This window comes from Nomascus leucogenys, chromosome 12, assembly GCF_006542625.1.
Source record: "Nomascus leucogenys isolate Asia chromosome 12, Asia_NLE_v1, whole genome shotgun sequence".
NCBI classification, from domain to species: Eukaryota; Metazoa; Chordata; class Mammalia; order Primates; family Hylobatidae; genus Nomascus; species Nomascus leucogenys.
In genome coordinates this window covers 46,668,260-46,685,192 of record NC_044392.1, presented here as the reverse complement: position 1 = coordinate 46,685,192, position 16,933 = coordinate 46,668,260, and the positions used below count along the sequence as shown (strand labels likewise).

The 16,933-nt window shown below is 50.4% G+C and overlaps 2 protein-coding genes across 2 annotated transcripts in view; one reads left to right on the top strand and one right to left on the bottom strand.

Moving 5' to 3' along the window:
* Positions 1-4,904, top strand: part of TDRD10 (tudor domain containing 10) — a 47,925-nt gene extending 43,021 nt beyond the window's left edge. The window contains exons 9-12 of the mRNA XM_030823217.1: positions 634-781; positions 1,044-1,189; positions 1,466-1,620; positions 4,166-4,904. Coding sequence (XP_030679077.1) covers positions 634-781; positions 1,044-1,189; positions 1,466-1,620; positions 4,166-4,314 — 598 coding nt within the window. The 3' untranslated portion in view covers positions 4,315-4,904. The remainder of the gene's footprint in view (positions 1-633; positions 782-1,043; positions 1,190-1,465; positions 1,621-4,165) is intronic.
* A 424-nt stretch (positions 4,905-5,328) lies between these two features.
* On the bottom strand, positions 5,329-15,692 carry UBE2Q1 (ubiquitin conjugating enzyme E2 Q1). The gene is made up of 13 exons (XM_003259364.3): positions 15,155-15,692; positions 12,810-12,914; positions 12,348-12,452; positions 11,652-11,702; positions 9,804-9,944; positions 9,508-9,592; positions 9,176-9,236; positions 8,865-8,955; positions 8,694-8,752; positions 8,544-8,592; positions 8,170-8,265; positions 7,711-7,777; positions 5,329-7,237 (listed from the first exon to the last, which is right to left on the bottom strand). Exons 1-13 carry the CDS (start codon positions 15,479-15,481, stop codon positions 7,206-7,208), a joined length of 1,269 nt encoding a protein of 422 aa, XP_003259412.2. The 5' UTR covers positions 15,482-15,692; the 3' UTR covers positions 5,329-7,205.
* Positions 15,693-16,933: the final 1,241 nt, after the last annotated feature.

Sequence of the window (16,933 nt, the reverse complement as noted above, 5' to 3'; positions counted from 1 at the left end):
TTATGTACAGCAAAGGCCTGTGACCGTCCCCTGCCCTGGATGCCATGAGATCATTATGCCCACCATGTCCCCTGCTTTGCTTTAACAGCGGATACCGTTGTTAATGTCAGGAGTGCCAGAATACTCAGTTTGACTTGAAATGCTGTAGGGTCTGTGGCTTTGTTTTTGTTACTAGCTACGCGTGGTTTAGGCAGGTGATTGAGTTTGTGGAGCAGCAGGGTGACATTTGGAATGTGCGTAGACGCAGGGGAGGAGCAGCTTTGGGATGGAAGGCATATCCTGCTTGGTGGACAGTCCACACCTGCATCATTTAGAGGCTCGTGAATCACTTAGGAGGCCCCAAATCTACCCATTGAGGACTTTTGTCCACCTCTCTCGGAGTTTCTCAATGTGTTTTTGTTTCCCTCTGCTGCTTCCTTTTCCTGAACTCTTCAGCCCCTACGCCCCCAGAATGGCCCTTCCTTTCCTCTGCCGTGGACTGGGATTACTTGGGAACTGGCTTTAGCTCCCACCCTAGAGGGGGTGGGCACAGCCCTTCTGCTTAGGGGACTCATCCCCCAGGCAGTTCAGCCTCCTGCAGGACAGGCGTTGGTCCAGTCGTTCCTTTCCTTGCTCCCCTTGCTCTTCCCGCAGAGGGTCCTTCCTGGTGCTGCTCCTGAGGGAATGCTTCCGAGACCTGAGCTGGCTGGCACTCATTCACAGTGTCCGTGGGGAGGCAGGGCTGCTGGTGACCAGTATCGTCCCGAAGACCCCATTTTTCTGGGCCATGCACATCACTGAGGTATGGACTGGTTGTTGGCCCCCTCAGGCTCCTGTGCCTTCCTGCGTGGCCTCCCTAGGGTGGGCATGGTGACGGGGCCGGTCAGTGGTGGAGATGCAGGGTAACTACAGTCTGATCCCCGGGTTCAGTCTCATTCTCTCTCCCACCTCGTACCTGATGGCCTTGGGACAGATTAGCGGTTCTAATGTAACAGGTGACATCTACAGAGGCAGATTTGTAATGCAGTGCAGGCAGCGGGGCCGTTGCATTTTGCACCCCACAGGCTCTGCACCAGAACATGCAGGCGCTGTTTAGCACCCTGGCTCAGGCGGAGGAGCAGCAGCCCTACCTGGAGGGCTCCGCCGTTAAGCGCGGGACTCGCTGTCTGGCAGAGTACCACCTGGGGGATTATGGACACGCTTGGAACAGGTGTGTGCCTGGGCAGGGGTAGAGGCTATGAGAGAGGCGTGCAGGGAAGATGCTCCCTTCTTGCATTCTCTTCGTTTGGGCTCTGTTTTTTTTTCCTGTGGCTTCTTCTCTCAAAATCATCTTTATCATTATTTCCTCACTCAAGGATTGCGGAGAAACAGAGCAAACTCGCTCTTCCTCCCTCCTACCTCCACTTTCACATCCGCTTTGTTGAGGACTGCTGTGCAGGTACTAGGCAGAATGATTTTCCTCTGTCTTTCTCCTTTCCTCTGCCAGGTGTTGGGTGCTGGACAGGGTGGACACCTGGGCTGTGGTCATGTTCATTGATTTTGGACAGTTGGCCACCATCCCTGTGCAGTCTCTGCGCAGCCTAGACAGTGACGACTTCTGGACCATCCCACCCCTGACTCAGCCATTCATGCTGGAGAAAGGTGAGACATCTACCTTCCTCCTGAGGGTTTCAGGGACAGGAGAAGCCATGGTTGCTTCTGGGACCTGAGCAGGAAACAGCATAGTGGGCGGCCAAGGTGCTTCAGTCTCTCTTTCCACCCAACCCCGGTTTTCAGCATCTGACCCCGGCAAAGCTGCCTCTCAAGTGTTGGTTTTCATGCCTGGGATCTGGAGCCCAAGATCCCAAGAGGGACCTCAGATGCTGCCCAAAGGCTGAGTTCTCTGGAAGGGGAGAGAAGAGGGCAGATTTCCCACCCCTGCTTCCACCAGAGCTGCTCAGCTTTCATCTGTTTTACATACTTTGCGTGTTGCTTCAGATTTCACTGGAAAAGGATTCTGCCGTAGAAGAAAACTAGCACTTGAATGCCAGTGCTAGAGGCCAGAACACAGCACTTAGTACTGCACTCTCCTAATGTGGTTCATTTAGCCTCAGACCCCTGTGGGTTTCTCCATAGGTGGAAATGAAGAGGCCCCTTCTCAAGATCGAAGTTAGGTGAAATGTAAAAGGATGAAAGAATGTTTTAGGGGGCAGTCAGGAGAAGTGGAGGTAAAGAAGCATACATACACATACACATAGGAAGTAAGATGGAAAAGTTTTATTACAAAAATTTTTTTTTCAAAGGCAGGTTCTCACTCTGTTGCCCATGCTGGAGTATAGTGGCATAATCATAACTCATTGCAGCCTCAAACTCCTGGGCTCAAGTGATCCTTCCACCTTGGCCTCTCAAAGTGCTGGGATGACAGGCATAAGCTGCTGCACTTAGCTGAGATGGAAACGTTTTACAGACAAACTAAGTCTTTTTTTTTTTTTGAGATGGAGTCTCGTTCTGTCACCCAGGCTGGAGTGCAGAGGCGCAATCTCGGCTCACTGCAACCTCCGCCTCCCAGGTTCACACAATTCTTCCGCCTCAGCCTCCCAATTACAGGCACATACCACCACACCTGGCTAATTTTTTTTTTTTTTTTTTTTTTTTTTAGTAGAGATAGGGTTTCACTGTGTTGGCCAGACTGGTCTTGAACTCCTGACCTCGTGATCCGCCCGCCTTGGCCTCCCAAAGTGCTGGGATTACAGGTGTGAGCCACTGTGCCCGGCCCTCAGACAAACTAAGTCTTGGGATGGAGTCTCGCTCTGTCGCCCAGGCTGGAGTGCAGTGGCGCGATCTCAGCTCACTGCAACCTCCGCCTCCCGGGATCAAGCGATTCTCCTGCCTCGGCCTCCTGAGTAGCTGGGATTACAGGCATGCACCACCACGCCTGGCTAATTTTTCTATTTTTAATAGCGATGGAGTTTCACTGTGTTGGTCAGGCTGGTCTCGAACTCCTGACCTCGTGATCTGCCCGCCTTGGCCTCCCAAAGTCTTCGGATTACAGGTGTGAGCCACTGCACCAGGCCAAAATATATATATATAATATATATGATATATAGTATAATATATATCATATACTATATATCATTTTATATATCATATATTATACAATATATCATATCATATCATATATATCATGTTATACAATATATCATATCATATACATATCATATAATACGATATATCATCATAATATATATCATATATTATACAATATATCATATAATATATATCATATTATATGATATATTATATATATATTTAAAGATGGAAAGGCATCTCCCAATTGTGCAGGGCCAAGGCTTCCTGGGAGGCTGGTGGGGCTTGTGCCCACTGGGCAGGGAGCACCACCCAGAGGTTGTCTTGGGTCATTGCATGAAGAGGGTCCCTGCTGCCCAGGCTGGGAATAGCCAGGCATCAGGAGCTTCTTCAGGTGACCCAGGGAAGAGGAGCTTCCTGTTTCAAAGTGCAGCTCCCAGCCTGTCAGAAGGGCCAGAGTCCCCAACCCAGAGATAAGTCAGACAAGCGTCAGTTTTTCTCCCCTTATGGATGAGGAAAATACGGCTCTGAAAAGTGAATGAACTCATACTTAATAGCAAGAAAATGGCATAGTGGGGATGAAACCTAGGTCTGACTCTTAGTGATTCAGTGTCATACATACAAACAGTCCCAGAGTTTGGGGACTGGTGGGATGGTGGGAGTTGTGTGAGGGACGACATCCTGGGGAAAGGTGGGTTTTTGATGAGCCCCCTGCCTGGTTCCAGCATGTAAGAGTGCTTGCGTCTCATGGTGAAACCCTCTCTGGTTTCAACCTTCTTCTATCCAGCCGGAACTCTCAGAGAAGAGTTCAGTGAACATGATTTTCTGTCCCCAGTAGAATTTCTCATTAAAAATCTCAGATCCCTGTAATTATTTTAACAAGTGCCTCCTCCCTTTATCTGCTGTTATTTTGCCCTCCCCCTATGCTACCTTTTCAGCATTTATCATCTCATTTGATCCTGGCAGCAGGGATTTAGCAGGAACTAGCAGAGACTTGCTGGTTGGAGCTGGTTGGCAGCCAGAGCACTTTCCCTGCAGCCCCTGCCTTTTGCTTCCCTCCTTTGCTCCTCCTGCCCAACCCCGTGCCACTGAGGTTTTGTTGTTGTGTCTTGTTTTGCAGACATTTTGAGTTCGTATGAGGTTGTCCATCGAATCCTCAAAGGGAAAATCACTGGTGCTTTGAACTCGGAGGTAACTGCCCCTGCATCTAACTTGGCTGTTGTCCCTCCACTCCTGCCCTTAGGGTCTCTGCAGCAGGCTGCTGCCTAGGCCTGGACACAATATTTACCTGGCATTCTTTTAGATCAAACGAACTGGTTATCTGAGGGGCTGGGTGAACTGGCTGCAGTGGGCCTTCCTTCCCACCAAGGCTTTGTCTCTCTCTTTCAGTCGCACATCCTAAAGTTTGAAGAGTCTAAATAATGGGGCTTCCCTCAGCATGTTCCCTCTCCTGTTTGCCACGGATCCAGAGGCCACCTGCCCTGTCTTCTCGTACCCCTTTCACTCTTGAGGCCTGGGAGGTGAAAAAGGCCAGACTGTGCCCAGGATTTATTTCCATTTTGCTTTTACTCCCAGCTTCCCTCTCAAAAGAGAGTGAAGTCTCATTTGTCATGTGTCTTCAGTTCCCCAACTTGGCATGAACGTTTGAACCAAACATAGGAAACTACCATTAGGTTGAAAGCCTGAGGCAGCTGGGATGGTCTTTCTTGTGTCTTTCTTTGCACCCCAGAGCATGATATAAGTGGTCCTAACAGATTCTGGATAATGGAGAAGCCCTCTGCTAGTTTTCCTGGCATTCCATGTAGAATAGGTAGAGAATATTTAACCAATGAGCAAATAAATGTTGGCATGTTTCATGAGTTTGGAGTGATTGATACTTCTTTCCAGCCACCCTTCCACTGCCCTGCCGTGCCCTCTAAAACTGCTGCAGTGAGCTTAGAGCCTGCCAGTGTGGGCTCTGGGCCATGCAAACCCTGCCTGGGATATAGATACATGTTTGAAGTGTAGGGGAACGACCTAAGAGTTAGTTTCATTTCTCCTTGCCTTCTAAGTGGAGAGAAGAAAATTGTTTCATGATGATATGGCCTTGATTCTTTTTTATACTTTGTACTTTATTAGAACCCTAAACTTACTTAAGGTCATAAAAGGGAGTGCTGGGTTTGGCAAGAAAAATGGAGGATTCTCTTAGAGTTGGTGTTATGCAACTCACAGGGGCAGGCATTTCCCTCTATGTCAAGTGAACATGAACCCCACTGTTTCTTTGAATAATTCTATTAGAGCCAAACTATTTAAATAATTTTATTTGTTTCATCCTTTGGTAGATGAGAAAAATACATTACAAAATACATTATACAGAAGACAGCTCACAGTACACATTACTAAAAACACAATCTACATTCCAGCCAGGGCTGGTGGTAAGTTCAGAAGAAAGCCACAGAGGCCTTGAAAACCAGATTTCAGCTCTATGGAATGAATTTTCCCCTTATGTCCCGTCTTTATCTCAACCTCAGCATATGTTTTATTAGCACCCCTAATTAGGTGGGTGTGGGTAGAATTAGAGCAGCATTGAGTGGGACTGGTGGACTCTCCATCCACCTAAAGCAGCAAACATTAAAAGTCCCTCAAAAGAAAAGGGGTGGGGGAGGGGAAAGAATGGCCAATGTGAAAATTGCTGTGTCTCAAAGCATTACAGAACTGCTTTAGCATCCTACAGTTCCCAGGCAGTTGTCCCAAGTCTGGGTTTTCTGAGACTTGGGTCTTCACTTGGCCATCCTTGGCCTCTGTCAGTCATTTCACTCTTAATGAGAGCTGCTGGCATCGTAGGTCCTAAGAGGCTGTCTGAATCCCAGAGCAAGCTTACAGACAAAGAGATGCAGGCAGCACCCGCTAGATGCAAAGTCATGCCCAAACTTTTACAACAGCAAGTACATACAACACAGCACTGACAGTTCCATCTCAGTACAGACTCCCCACCTCATCTTCCCTCCCTGGCAGTTCCTGAACCTGGGGTAAGGACACAGATGTATAGAACAACCCCCCTTAAAATGCTAACTCTTTCTAGTAGGACCCACCTTGGGGGAGTGGCTTGAAAGAATCCATAATTTCCCAAGCCAAACAACTTCAGAGCTATGCCAGTTCTTTTTGATAAAGCCAAATGAAGCAAGAGAGAGGGAGGTGAGCAGAGCTTACCAATGATCACCATCCGGTGCTGGTTAGAAGCAACTTTCCAGGAGAGGAACCAATGAACAGCGAAGAGGTGCAGCCACACAGCTGAGATCAGAAAAGACCACATACACACTTGGAGACTGTGTCCCCATCCCCACTCAATTCATTCAAAAGGAATTCTACGAAGCAGCCTCTTGAGCCTCATTTTCTTTTTCTTAGAAATTTGAAAACATCAGTGACTAGAAAAGTAGTCCTAAGAATTAACACCATCGTTTCAGCCTACCACATTGTAGTTTGGCAGGCCAGGCTCTGCATTCCAAGGGGGCAAGTGCTGGTTGCTCCAGAGGCCTTGAGGAGAAATCTAGGGACGGACCAGGTGTGTGCTTCAGCTCCATGATGTTTCTCTTGCTTTAGCAGCAAAACGCAGCCTCTCATCTCTACCAAAGCAACAGTGGACTCGTACCCCTCCCCACCTCCCAAGTAGTTCAGGGGATGGGGTGGGATGTGCGAATAAAAATAAAGATGAGTCAAGACCAGCATCTTCAAATTAACAAACTGTAATTGTTTTCCCAAAGATACATTTTTTTCATACACATCCATCATACACTGTAACCAAAAAAAGCAGTGTACATGAAATAAGAGAAAATAAATTAAAAATCCATAGCATAGGTAAGGAGGCTCTAGTCTGGAGCACAGCTGAGTTTCCAGCAATATAAGGAGGCTCGAAAGTTTCTTTTATAAGAATGCCTGCTAGCAAGGGTTCCAGCAAGGTTGTTGGTTGGTCTGTAAGTCAGTCTTGAGTACTTGAAACAGTTCTGTGTTTGTTTTTTTCCTTAGCGTTTAGAATAGCCATCATTGTCCTGCAATAGGCAGAGCTATCACGTCCAGGAAAAATGAGGGAGGGAACCACAGAGGCAGCGTGAGATCCAAATACAGCATTCAAAGGTAATTGGTCCAGTGGTGCCTGGGGAGGGAGGAAGGGTGATACTCCAGGGTTAGCCGTCTTCCTTTGGGGGTGTGTACCAGCCTGCAAAGAAATGGAATGGTCAGTGAGGTGGAGGTTCAGGCCCACCCTCCCTGTCCTGCCCCAATCCCTGAAGATGTCTCCAGTGTCAGAGGTAAGAGGGTATTGGGGAGGGCTATGCTATGTGGGGAGAGGTGCATGGGAAGCTGAGCCTGCATACCTGGAGATGAGAAAGAAAGGGGAATGATGTGCCCAACCTGAGATGATGGGAGAGTTAGATGAGCTTTTTCAAAAGTTGGTTGAGAAGGGGGTAGCACCAAGTTTATCGGTGATATGATCATTTTGGTGTGTTTCTGGAAGAGGTTCTGAATGTTGGCCACCGTCAGTCCCTCCTGGGAGAACTGGGGCAGGTGCTGTGCTAATAATGGGTGGTTGAGTATCAGAAACCAAAAGAAGGGGTTCTTGCTCTGTGGCTGGAAGTGAAAACCTGGATGTGGCAAGTGTCCGAATCTCCTCAGTCCTGGCTCCAGCCTCACCGTTTTTTTCGTGGATCTGCACCAAGGACTTGTAGGACTGCTGTGCTCTTGTCAGACTGTACTGAGACTGGGGAGAAGAAGCCACCAGATCAGGCCATTGCTAGCTGTGGCCTTACTGCCCCTCACCTTCTGCAGGCTGTCACCCAGAGACCCCGGAGTCCCAGCTCCCAGCACTGTGGTCTAGTAAAACACTAAGTACCCTCCACCTGCGAGGTCCCTTGGGGGCATAATCCCATTGTCTTCCTTTTCCAGACCCGCAACCTCCCAAAAGTCCTAGGGGTGTCCCTAGGGGCCAAGGCACAGTTGTTCCATTATGGGCACCCTAGGCCCTCTCATCCAATGCCACCAGCCCAGGGGCCTTATGCTCATTCCTCTAAAGAAGGCAGCCTTGGCCTGCTAGTGGCCCCAAGTGTACTTGGCTCCACCCAGCCCCACCGGCCCCAGGGCCAGGATCCTTACTTTGTTGGCTCCAAACTGCACTCGTGCTTTCCCCTTCACCAGTGTGGCACTGATCTGCATGATCACTGACTCTATGGAGTAGGCACTGCTCCAGCCCTGGGTGAAGGGAGGGACAAGGTAAGCAGGTCCGGATGGAGCTTCCAGAGAAGCCTCATGCTTGTCCTCTGGGCAATCAGCTGTGTCTATAGGAGGGCCCTTGCCCTTTGCCCCCAGCACTGCCACCACCTGTCTGTCTAGGTCAGTGGGTGCAGACCCAGCCCAGCAGAATGAAAGTGCCACATCATGCCTATCACCCAGCCCGCAGGGGTGTGTGCTGTAAAGCTCAGACAATCCCCGCCCAGGCCGGCCTGGCCAAGGAGGAGAGACAGGCTCACCTGTTTGGTGAGAAGTTCCATGCAGATGGCCCCTCCGCCCAGAACATACCTGCATGAGAAAGGTTAGTCAGCTGTGCCTGACAAAAGCTCCAAGTCTCTTCCCCGCCCTCTGCCAGAGGAGATGCCCTCTTCCACATGCCAGCCACTCACCCTCCAGAGAGGACTGGAGACACAACCCTGACAAATGGTGGGTCAAAGGGAAAGTTATCCTGAGAGAGAGAGAGACGACAATCAGGGGAGGGAGGCCAGCATCCTCCACAGGACTGTCAGGCAGACTGGGCAGCCTAGGCCAGACGAGAGACTGGAAAAGAAAAGCCTTACTTTAAAGGAAAAGTTAAGTAGAATGAAGTCAGCTCCTTCTTTCTCTTTGAGGATCTGGAGATCGTTGTGCAAAGCGCTGTCCTGGTCAACTCTAAGAAGCAACAAGCCTGGGTTCAGATGCCTGGTTCCACCTCAGGAGCTTCATAAGGGCTCCCCTGCCCTGGCTGGCAGCAGACCACCAAACCACTGCCCACACCCGCTCCGGGACCCTGAATGAAAATGCTGGATGGGGCTTCCCTGGAGATCCCACCACAGTAGCCCCACTCACACTCCTCCTCAACTTCCTCTCCAATCCCAGAGTCCCCACTCACTTGAGGAGTTTGACATTCCAATCATACAGACTGTCATTCACGAGTTCGACTGCATAGTTTCCTGGAAGGAGGGAAAAGATAGGTGTTAGTAGGATGGTCCAGGTGGTGAGTGGTCTCTAATGCAGACCCCTTTCCCAGACTGAGAGAAAAAGATCAACAGCTCTAGGTTCACCACAGATGGACATGCAACCAAGCCACTGGCTTGAGCTGCTCCATTCTTGGCCTGAAAAGTTCATAAGCACTCCTGGACCCCAGAACCTCTTGGGCCCCTTGCCACCATACCCTTCTTTATGGGTGACTCTTGTGCAGGCCCCTCTCTGGGGCAAACTCACCGCCTTTGAAACTCTGTGATCGGTATATATCCCTGAGCTCCTTCATCAGCCGGTCAGTGGCCTGCACCGAGCCAGACACTGCACCCTGTGAGGGATGGATGACAGGAACATTCCTTGGTCGTGTGGTTTGTAAACACACGTTAGACCTTAGGGACAGTCTGACAGCTTGCCCAGGATTTAAGGAAGGATTAGGCACAGAAAAGGAGTCTGCTCTCCATACTGAGATGCGACGGCCTACTACTTCCCAGCCATTTCCCACCAACCCCTTCACCAGCCTCTCTCTAGAAGGCACGTACATTTAAGTAATCTTGCCTCTGGTTCTTTTTAATTTTCTCTAGGATGGCCAAGTTTTCTTTTCCAATGCCATCATCTTCAGATTTCTTGCCCTCAGCCGGCTCTTCCTCTTTCATTTCATAGTGATCTAAGTCTTCTGTGTCCTGGGGGAGGTGTGGGGTGGGAGTGAAAGGAAAAGGACAAAAACCAACACAGGTTAGAGAATGACCATCACCTTCCCAGTTCCATTTGGCGAAGAGCCAAAAGTTAAAGTGAGGCAGTCCACCTAGCAGTCTTATAAACGCAATGTGCTTCCCGTTTTTAGAACAATTTCCAGCCCCATTCCCTCCAATCTAAAGGATGAGGCAAATGTCTTCTTCAGCTCTCAAGCTACAGCAAGGACTTAGGAAGCGAGCAGAGCTGCAGCTGAGACCGAGGCAGGGACTTAGCCCTCGTTTCCTGGACTGACCCTGCTCCAACTGTTCCTAAAACTCCCTTGGCAGCAGAAACTCTTCCCTAATTCCTAGCAGAAATGACTTGGGCCCGACCCTGTGACTCAAAGCTCATGTTTCACCAGGTGACTATTGCACCTGGGAGTTCTCAGGGCTCCAAGCCTAAAGGCGAAACCTGGATCATTAAATCTCCTCTCCTCACTACAAATGCAGGGCATGAATCAGGTATGCAGAGGCACCCACTGCCAGATGGAAAAGAGAAAGGCACCCACTGCCAGAGAGATATATGGAAGAGGTCAAGAACAGAATTAGCCCCTTATTCATCCTGCTGTAAGTGAGCAAGCAGCTAGCTCACTGAGCATAGGGGAGGAGGAGACCCTATCTAGGGTTCAACCCCTCAGCCAGATGTTGGGGGTGTGGCCCAGAGGGCTGTCCACTGTCTGGGAGGAGTAAATTTCATGTCGTCAACCCTTTGCCAGTCTCAAGAACCTTACAGCGTTATAGAACCTGGGATATTAATCTAATGCTAGGAAACAAAAGTAATCAGAGTGATCTCCCTATTTCTGGCAGGACATACCTAATTATCACACCAGCAGGTAATGTCTACTGAGTGTTTTATTACATGCCACATTCTGTCCTAGGTGTCGCACATACTAGCTCCTTTCATTCTTACCACCACCACTCATTATTCTATCATTATCCATTTTACAGATGCGGAAGCTGAGTCTAGTGAGGTCAATTATCATGCCCAAAGTCACAGAGCCCTTAGCAGAGCTAAGATTCAGTCAAGTTCTGTCTAGCTCTAAAGCTCAAATTCCTAACCATGATTTTATATTCTGTACAAGTAAGTTTTTAGAGAATATATCAGGTAGATTGTTTAGCACTTACCATGTATCGTCTGAAGCATTTTATATATAACACCTCATTTAATCTCAAGACAACCATATGCAGTAGGTATTATAATCCTACTTTATAGATAAGAAAACTGTAGCTTAGTGAGATTACATAAAATTCCTCAATTAGGATAGCTAGGATGCAAACACAGGTTTGTTGGGCTCCAAAGCCATTTGAAATTAACTTACCCAGTATTTGGTTTGAACTGCGTTGCACCTGTCTTCAGTGGTTGGATATGGGTGCCCTGTCTCCTCTACTACACTGGCTATTCCTCCGGGTTAGTAAATCTGTCTTTATTCCTTTGATATTTTTCTCTCTCCAGTTCTAGACTGAAGTTCTGGATACGGGTGATCAATTCCTTTGACATTTTTCTCTCTCCAGTTCTAGACTGGAGTTCTGGATATGGGTGATCAATTCCTTTGACATTTTTCTCTCTCCAGTTCTAGACTGGAATTCTGGATATGGGTACCAATACTGCTGACTGCAAGAGCTTCCAGCCAATGCCACCTCAGGGGGCAAGCCTACCTCAGGCATCTCCTCATCTTCATCTTCTGAAGACACGTCTTCCTGTGTGCACTGCAGCGGGGAGGGGAAAGATGGAGATCAGAGCCCCAGTGGCTTGCTAGAATGCAGCCTCCAACCTACTCCCCTGAGCCCCCAGGTCTGGAAGCTGTGCGCCTGCTTGTAATGCTGCCAGTCTCTCCACCAGCCAGATCTGAGTGGAAGCAACAGCCCAGGGAATGGCTTTGCTACCAGCCCATTATTTTTCGCCTATCACTGCCAAAGAATAAAAGAAAAGCAAAATGGCTGTCTCTGTCACCCACCTCACAAATCCTAGTTTAATTTTCCTAAGAACCCCTCCTTTACTTGATTTTCTTTAGACTGATATTGCATTCTTGGTTCTCAACAAGGGGCCTGGGTCCCCAGTGGCCACCAATTGTTATTGCTAAGATAATGGTAAAAATTCCCCCGCTCCCTTTCAACATTTGGGATACTGCCCATGAGAGTGAGTTTTGATATCAGAGATGAAGCTACCAGTGCCCCACTTAGCAAGAGAAGATTCCCATCTGGAGAAGAACGAGGGTGAGAGTCATAAGACGTGTATGTTTTTGGGAACCGGTGGGGATGGAGAGAAACTACTGCAGATTTGTCTCAATTATTTACTGAGTACTCTGTGGGGCAACTCTGCACAACAGGGCCTGAGGCTCCTCAGCTGCTCACCTGCTCTGCTGGCAAGGGTTGATCCAGCATCTCCACATCTGGATGCTGAGGGAGGTTATAGAGTTTACACAGGTCGGAGATGATCCTCTTCAGATGCTGCAATAGCTACAGGTAGGGGAGCACAGAGACATCAAATAGTCCTTCCCCACTCCAATCTGGATAAGTGCATGGATGAGCTCTTAGTTCAGGCCCCACACCAATAACTAGTTCTCTAAGCGTTATGGGCCATGTGGCTGTGGGAATGAGTCTCCTGATGGACCAATCCCAGGGCCGATGCGGGGTCTCCCTCTGGCTTCAGTAAGCAACTCCCCTGAGAGGTCGTCCCCTAAATGTTTAGCTGTATACCATCCACTTTTCAGGATAGAAGCTTAATTCAGGATGGTATACATCCCTTTCACAGGATGCCTTTGTGGCATGGGCCTCATAGGAACAAAATGTACCCCTACCCTGTGGCCCCCTCACCAGAGTATTCCCTTTCTTTATGTCCACCAGCCTCTCCAAGACAGCAGCCAAGTTAGGGTCATCAGACTCCACCGACCAGATGGGGGGCACAGCAGGGTATGACTCCTGAAGAGAAAAGAGCAACAAGAGCAATCAAAATGGGTGACTCTGGGAAAAGCCAGATTTTGCCTGTCCTCTTCCCCCCAAGACTTCTAGCTCCTTTGCTTCCCTCCCCCACCCCTTACCCCCTACACACACATAAAAGCCCAACTCAGGTCAGCATCTAACCAAGCAGCTTCACAACAAATTCTAAACTGGAAGAAAAACAGTCCCTGGGAGGACCCTTTCCAAGAAGCAGACTGGAACCTTTTCTTTCTTTCCTCGTGAGTGCAAACCGGGAAACCTAGCACAGCCAAACTTGGCTAACAGCGAAGGGGGACTCCTCATCTCCTGCACTGCCTATACAAGTTCTAGACTTCAAGTTCTCCCTGGACCCAGAACAGTCCTCCAAGCTTGCTTTTCAAACTCCAGAATCGGCTGAGGAAGGGATCACCTCATCACAATGACACTGAAGTGAAAAAAGCAGAGTTCAGTAAGGAAGTATAAAAACTAGACTGTATCTCCAGAACCCAAGAGTAAAAGGATACTGGCAAAAATCTACCCACACCACTCTCAGAAGAGCCCCTTAAAGACCAATTCTCCCTACCTCTCCCTTGGGAACCTGCCACCTTTTCGGTCCAGGCGTGGGCTGTAGGGCTCCACATGGCAGGCTGGTAGAAAAGAAGCCTACGCTACTGACATTCCCAGCATTCCTGAGCCACGGTGCCAAATGCAGCCTGACCAGACTCCCTCTCTGCCCAAACCAAGGGGTCTAGTTTAGGACAATTCTCCTTTATAGCCATGGGGAGTCTAGCTGAGGACCCCCTAAATTTAACTTCCTGCCAGGGACAAAAGCAGTAAATGGCCTCTGGCAACAGAGCAGCTGGATGGTGGCAAACCTACACTTAAGGAATTAGAAGCTTAATTCAGGAACAAAATTAACTCTTGAGGTTCCCACACAAGCCAGGGAAACCTTACCCACCTCTACTGGGTATCTTAGCATTGCCATGACTCTAATCCTCAATGCTGGAGGAAAAATAATTATCAAAGACGCCCAAGTCTTCACTTAACTAAGCCACTCCTAGTCCTTCAATTTTAACTTTCTAGCAGGAAAAAAGAAAGGAAATGAAAGAGAAATGGGACAAATGAGTTTTGGTGGGGCACCAATCAATCCAAACTGAGGCTTTACCTCACCAAACCTTAACTTGGTTTGGTTGAGAAAACGGACAAAAAACACCAGTAAGTTGAATTCAGACCCCCAAGTAGCAGAGAATTCACAACTCTGCCTTTCCCCAGGCTACTCCGATTAGGTCTGCTAGCATTTCAGCTACTGCTCCGGTAGAGAGAATACCATCACAGCAGGTAACATCAACCAATATAAGTGCTATAGCATGCAGTACCAGACATTCCCAAATTAGCAGAAGCCAATTCTCTGTTCAAGGGATGTCTGAGGGTAGACCAGGCAGGAGACTTGTAAGGTGTATGCCTAGGATGGAATGACGCTCACCAGGGAGAAATGCAACTGTTACTGCTTAGAATAAATGGGGGTAGCCCTCGCACATCACATCACTACCATTACCAGGAAAAGCAACAACCCAGGGCAAATGGACATATCCACAGGGAACAGGGAGGGGAGTGGCAGAACTGCTACCAGCTGAGGCAAAAAGAGGAGAGTTAGAGGTTATACCAGAAAAAGAATCCAAAGGAGAGAAGGAAGAGGAGTCAATGAATTGCAAACTATCACTTGGTGAAGTTGAGAGAGCAAGAGGGGCTGCATGAGGGATGCCTAGGCGGGGATCCCACAGGTGGCAACCTCCTAAGTCAGAGGTACTAATGAGAAGGGGGCATCACTGAAATGTGCAGAGAGTTTCAGGCCAGGTCTTTGCAGTTAGGGTCAGTGCCGAGGCCTAAAACCTTGAAATAAGAGTGAGGGGAAGAAAGACGCATTCCTAGGTGGCAAGGTAAAGTTGTGGAGGAGTAGCCAAAAAGAGCCAAAATCATGAACCTTGGGATGTGGGTGGGTTCGTGGAAACGGGTAGTCTAGGCGCCATATGTCGGGGTGTCCCTCGCTATCGGGGTCAATGGTAGAGTTTCTGGGTGCACTGCATAACCTCAAGCAGCAGAAACAAATGTAACCTGGAGAGAAACAGCTGAGCCCTGAGAGGGGCTTCGGCCTCCCAGGTCCTTCGAGAGCAAAAAGCTGGATGGAGTGATCCTGGGTCCCTGACAAGGGGCCCCCACAGAGGCGCACGCGAGGGGATCCTCACCGTGATGTTGCAGTGGATGCGGACAGGATCCCCAGGCACCGACCCTCGTGGGGGGAGATGCGGTCCGGGCGCGGCCCCCGCCCCGGCCCCTCCGGCCCCAGCCAGCAGGAACTCGCAGCTCAGCTCGTCCAGGCAGGCGCTGGCAATGCGGAAGCGCTCGTGGCCGCGGTGGAAGATGGACTCGAGCAGCTTCAGCTCTCGCCTCAGGCAGGGCCCCGGCCCCGGGCCCCCCCCTGGGCCTCCCCCGGCCCCCGGCGCCGCCCCCTGGCCCCCCAGCTGCTGCCCCGGCCCCGGCTGCTGCTGCCCCTGCGGCTGCGGCTGCTGCATCCTCCGCTCCGCTCCGCTCCGGGGCCGGCGGGCCGGGAGCCTCCGGCCTCCGCTCCGGGCTCCGCCGCCGCCGCCGCCGCCGCCGCGGTCCGCACTTCCTGATCCCCCCTTCGCCAAGATGGCGCCGCCGCCACCTCCGGGACAGGCCCCCCCTCCGCTCGCTGGCCCCCCAGCCGCCGGAAGCCGCGCGCCCCTCCTCCTCCTCCTCCTCCTGGGCGGCCCCGCCTCCGTCCCCCTCACGTGACTTCCCTCCTCTGGCCTCCTCCACGTGATCTCTCCGTCTTTCCCGCCCCCTGGTTCTCGCCTGCCACCCTCCACATGTGACCCGGGGCCTGGGGCTTGCCTCTGTGAGCGCCTCAGTGCGTGTTTGCGTACGTCGTGCGTGCTTGCGCGCGACGCCCCTTCGCCTGTTCTCCCCTCTCACGTGACTCGGCGCCGCGTGCTCCCAGGGGCTACCCGCGCAGGACGCTGTTTCCTGCCCCGGGCCCCGCTTCCCCCGCCCCCGAGCCGTGGCGAGCGTGCCCGGTACTCCATGGACAGAAAAGAAAGAAGTGCGGTCTTCCCTGTGCAGGCCTTATCCTGCGCCCACATGCTGGTCTTCGGCGCAGGATCCGGGAGTCTCTGCTCCCCGTGGGGGTGGGCATGCGGTGTCTTCACACTGGGGTGTGTGGTCGGGGTAGGAGCCGGGAACCCGGAATGCAAGAGGCGTGGATTCTCGTCCCAGCCCTGTTTTTTATGGCGTTTTGTGACCTTGGGTTAACCACTTTCCCGCCGAGTCTCAGTTTCCTCATCTGTACAATGGCTCTCATGAGGATGATGCCTGTTTTTCCTATTCCCAGGGAGGGATTCGATGCGAGGACACCATGAAATGAGGAATGATAATAGATCACTGCTGTGTTATGTACAAGTGTTAGTCAATATCAGGCCTTTCGCGCTTTTCAGATCCCATGGGTCTGGACGAGCTTGGGGGAAGGACAGCATGGGCTTCCTCTACGGAGTCATGGAAGGAGTGCTGACTCGGGTGGACCCCATTCCCCTTCCTAGGCCTAAATGGCTAACACCTTGTCGCAGTGGTCCTGGCAGCTGCCAGGAGTAGGTAGTGCCTCCGGACCCTCGCTAGGTGGCACTATCACAAAGGACAAAGCTGGCTGAAGCTACAGAAATCCCGAGCTGGCGTTCGTTTTGCCAAGGGCAGGTGTTATTAGCCTGTGGTAAGGCCTGGTCAATTCTGTTGGGCCAACTCAGCCCTTAAACCACTGGTCAGATTGCCCCCTTTCTCTCCCACTTATACTAAAATGAGCTAGCCTTTGCGGAAGACTATTCAATTGCCTCTGCGGAGGCCTCATTTGGTCAAGTTGGGGTATGGATATTTAAAGATGATTACAGTGTGTTCCTGGTCTTCCTGGGGCCATTTATCTGGTTTGGGTAGCCTGAACAGTTTGCTACATGTTG

Excerpts from the sequence above, each read along its gene's own strand:
- UBE2Q1 (XM_003259364.3), bottom strand. The coding sequence starts at position 15,481 with ATGCAGCAGCCGCAGCCGCAGGGGCAGCAGCAGCCGGGGCCGGGGCAG. Across the intron at positions 12,915-15,154 it reads GCATCCACTGCAACATCACG|GAGTCATACCCTGCTGTGCC; the intron begins GTGAGGATCCCC and ends TTTTCTCTTCAG. Across the intron at positions 11,703-12,347 it reads AACCCTTGCCAGCAGAGCAG|TGCACACAGGAAGACGTGTC; the intron begins GTGAGCAGCTGA and ends TCCCCGCTGCAG.